At 40.1% G+C, this 3,293-nt stretch overlaps 1 protein-coding gene across 1 annotated transcript; it reads left to right on the top strand.

Annotated features, from left to right (window-relative positions):
• The first annotated feature begins 519 nt into the window (after nucleotides 1-519).
• epd (ependymin) lies at nucleotides 520-2,390 on the top strand. The gene is made up of 6 exons (XM_026182029.2): nucleotides 520-891; nucleotides 1,071-1,102; nucleotides 1,229-1,366; nucleotides 1,454-1,640; nucleotides 1,745-1,826; nucleotides 1,938-2,390. The coding sequence occupies exons 1-6, from the start codon at nucleotides 816-818 to the stop codon at nucleotides 2,062-2,064; spliced, it is 642 nt and encodes a 213-aa protein (XP_026037814.1). The 5' UTR covers nucleotides 520-815; the 3' UTR covers nucleotides 2,065-2,390.
• Nucleotides 2,391-3,293: the final 903 nt, after the last annotated feature.

Here is a 3,293-nt window from a genome sequence, read left to right on the forward strand (position 1 = left end):
GAACGTGAAACCAGTTCCAAAAAGGACACAGGCCATATATATAAACAGAAAATGCCATTTTACTGGATATAATCTACTGATAAGTTTGATTTCTTAGCCACCTCCAGCTGTCTTTTTACTTCCTTGGCTTGCCAGCCATAAGAGAGAGGATGTGCGCTTAAAGGATTCTAACATTGTCTTAAATGTTAGTCAGCTTTCATTAAGGAATAGAGATTCCCTGGTTCAGTTTCAGTTCCTAACAGACATTGGATGTATAACTAACACATTTCACTTCCAACCCCTCCGTCAATTCACACACAGTCTTAGGCCTACAACCTACAGTCCTACATTCCTCTTTACCACAACATCACTGTAAACAGGGAGCTGTTATGATACTTAGCATAAAGTCATTTTTCATCTATACTTAACTCTGTTTCCCTGACACAGCCTTGATAATCCCCCGTGCATGATTGGTCTTACCCTTTATTTACACATGACACTCTGAAAGGTGCTTTTGAAAGTAGGGGGCCAGCCAGAGACACATTGCATGAAAACATCACAGGACAGCTGCACAATCAAAAACGAAAAGTAAAACTCTTCCACTGGGTGCCGACCAGCAGGGACAAGAACTAATGTATTTGGACAGCTTGAAGTCAGAAGTCCAGGGGGTTATGACCCCGGGTCCTTTTTACGTCAGACTTTTTGTCTCGTGCCAGTTACCAGCCCTATAAAAGCAGCTGTTTGGTTGACCAAGAGCTAGATGTGCTTCTGGTTGGGGTTTTTGGTTGCTGTTGCCATCTCGAACATTAATTTGTGATTCCCTCCAGACCAGAAAAATGTATGCAGCTCTTACGCTATTCTTCTTCATGTGCTTGACCGCCAGCACCCATGCAGATCACCATCAGCCTTGTCGTAAGAGTTTGCAGTTTTACCCTATCCATAAAAATTGAAATTATTTTTCAGGCATCTTTTAGGATTGCTGCATTTTTTTTAGTTACAACACACAAACTCCAGTCTATGTATTGGATCAAATTATATTTAATGTTTGTTAGTATATGAAAGGTCTTAACTATCATACTTTTATCTTTCAGATGCACCCAATATGACAGGATTCATGTCTGTGGTAAGTTTTTAAAAATATATATTATTATTATTTGTCATTCAGATCAACTCCTGATCCTTGCATTACATTTTAAACTCTTTAATTCTCCCTTGTTGTGTCTCGCCGTATGCTTTCGAATGAAACTAGATGTCAATGAAAGGTGAAATGAAAGCATATGGTGCATTCACCTATGATTCAATGGGCAAGAAGCTACGGTTCAGATCAAACGAGAGCAGCGCCACAAACGCTTCACATAGTATGGATCTGCTGATGTTTTTCGAAGAGGTAACTGCTTTAAATCTGTAACGCCGACAAGTAAATACATGACTTGAAGTTGTTTAGCAACTTAACATGCAAGTCTGTCTCTGGCAGGGGACATTCTACGAGATTGAAAGCAAAAACCAGAGCTGTGTGAAAAAAACGCTGCACTGCAGCATGCACCCTCTGGATATTCCCGATGATGCCACGTTTTCCACTAAAGAACACTCTGGGAGTGCAGCCATCGAAGGGGAGGGATTACAGCTAGACGTATGGACAGGATCGATGCCCGACAAGAAAGGTAGGGGGTGACGCGCTATAAACAGAGGAGAGAATTCGAGGGACGCTCCTGTATAACTGTGGTGATATTCACTGTATTTGAATGTTTTCTGTTCTCGTTTTCAGGCCACTATTCCATGTCTGTAACCAAGGGATGTTTGCCTGTGTTCACTTTCTACTTCACTGAGTCCACATCATTCCTTTTCAGGTAAGCTGTGTTGATTTTTTTCAGCTCTTTTTAACATCTGAGCAATATACTACAGGGATGCAAACAACATACAGTGAATGCCCATAAAGTATCTCTGTCACTTTCTTACAGGACCATGGAGATTGAAAACGAGATCAAGGACCCCGATCTCCTTGTGGTGCCTTCCTTTTGTATGGGACAGCCTGTGGAGGACACACCTGAAGGGACAGTAAATGGTTTCCTCAATGAGTTTGTGTAGATGAAGCCTCACCTGCAGAAAATTAAGCCCCTTATGCAAGCATGGCCTGCCAGAACTATAGACTTTTCTCTCCTTTTATGTGAGTTTTTCTTGTGACACTGCACTGCATCACATCTGTTTCCATCACACCCTCAGCACCCGTGGGAAGATATGGCTTTGAACGCGTCATACTGTAAGCATACATGTTGATGTAAAGGGAGAAGAGGTGAAATGGATTTTAGAATTAGTTACAATTACTAACAGTTGGTGGCTTACCAAGTCGGCCTGCTTACAAAAACCTGTAAGATATGATTAATGGAACAATAAAATGTCAAAGCTGTCAAAAATCTCATGTTTTTTCTTGTTGGTCTGAGTTTGTACAAATTTTGCCCTGGAGCAAAAAAACAAAAACCATGTGTCTAAAACAAATGACACCTTTTTAAATATATTAAAATATATTAAATAATATAGGAGATCTCATAGTAAAGACACTGCCAACATTGAGTGAACAATTTAAGAATTGAATGACTACAACAGCAATAATCATTGTTAATCAATAGCCTATATAATTTAATGGGTACCAGTGTGATTAGTGAAAAAACAAACAACACAAAAAACATAATTCTATTAATATGTGTATTGTGGCCCCAAATGAACTCTTTTGATTGTGTTACTGAGGTAAACTGATTAATCATTCTTTGTGTAGTAAGAAAGCAGAAAATTCCCCTAAAGGTACAAAGTAGAAACATATTATTACTTTGTATGTTAGCATAATAAAATAAGCTTAAATGTACAACATTGTACACATCTATTGACTTACTTACTTAGCCTACTTGGATTTTCATTCAGTAGGCCACTAATCTATTTTCTGATAGCTCATTCCGAAAAACTTCAGCAGTGCAGGGAGTGGAAGAAATAGGGCAGCTTTTACCAGCTAAATCCAAACTTTGCCCTTTTACTGATTCCAGTTCAGTCTTAAAGTTCTTACTTGATCAAAGAGCTGAGAGCATTTATCCCAACAACACTGTGCCCGTTAGGATTTGATTAACTATCAATAGTCAATGACCCCTGCCTCATTGGGAAGTTAGACAGCATGCGAGGTACTGTCCTACCTAATGGACAATCTCCGTGACTCAATCGGCGATCACATGAGAGCGGTCCATATGGACCTGCCGCTACGAGGAACCAGGATATGGACCTGCCGCTACGATAGCCCTGACAGGATATGGTCCCTCGTAGCGGCAGTACAC

The sequence above is a fragment of the Astatotilapia calliptera genome, chromosome 10 (genome assembly GCF_964374335.1).
Source record: "Astatotilapia calliptera chromosome 10, fAstCal68.1, whole genome shotgun sequence".
NCBI classification, from domain to species: Eukaryota; Metazoa; Chordata; class Actinopteri; order Cichliformes; family Cichlidae; genus Astatotilapia; species Astatotilapia calliptera.

Bases quoted from the DNA above. Each gene is read 5' to 3' on its own strand.
- epd (XM_026182029.2), top strand. From the start codon at position 816: ATGTATGCAGCTCTTACGCTATTCTTCTTCATGTGCTTGACCGCCAGC. The intron at 1,103-1,228 runs GTAAGTTTTTAA...GAATGAAACTAG, and splicing joins TGACAGGATTCATGTCTGTG to ATGTCAATGAAAGGTGAAAT. The intron at 1,641-1,744 runs GTAGGGGGTGAC...TCTCGTTTTCAG, and splicing joins ATCGATGCCCGACAAGAAAG to GCCACTATTCCATGTCTGTA.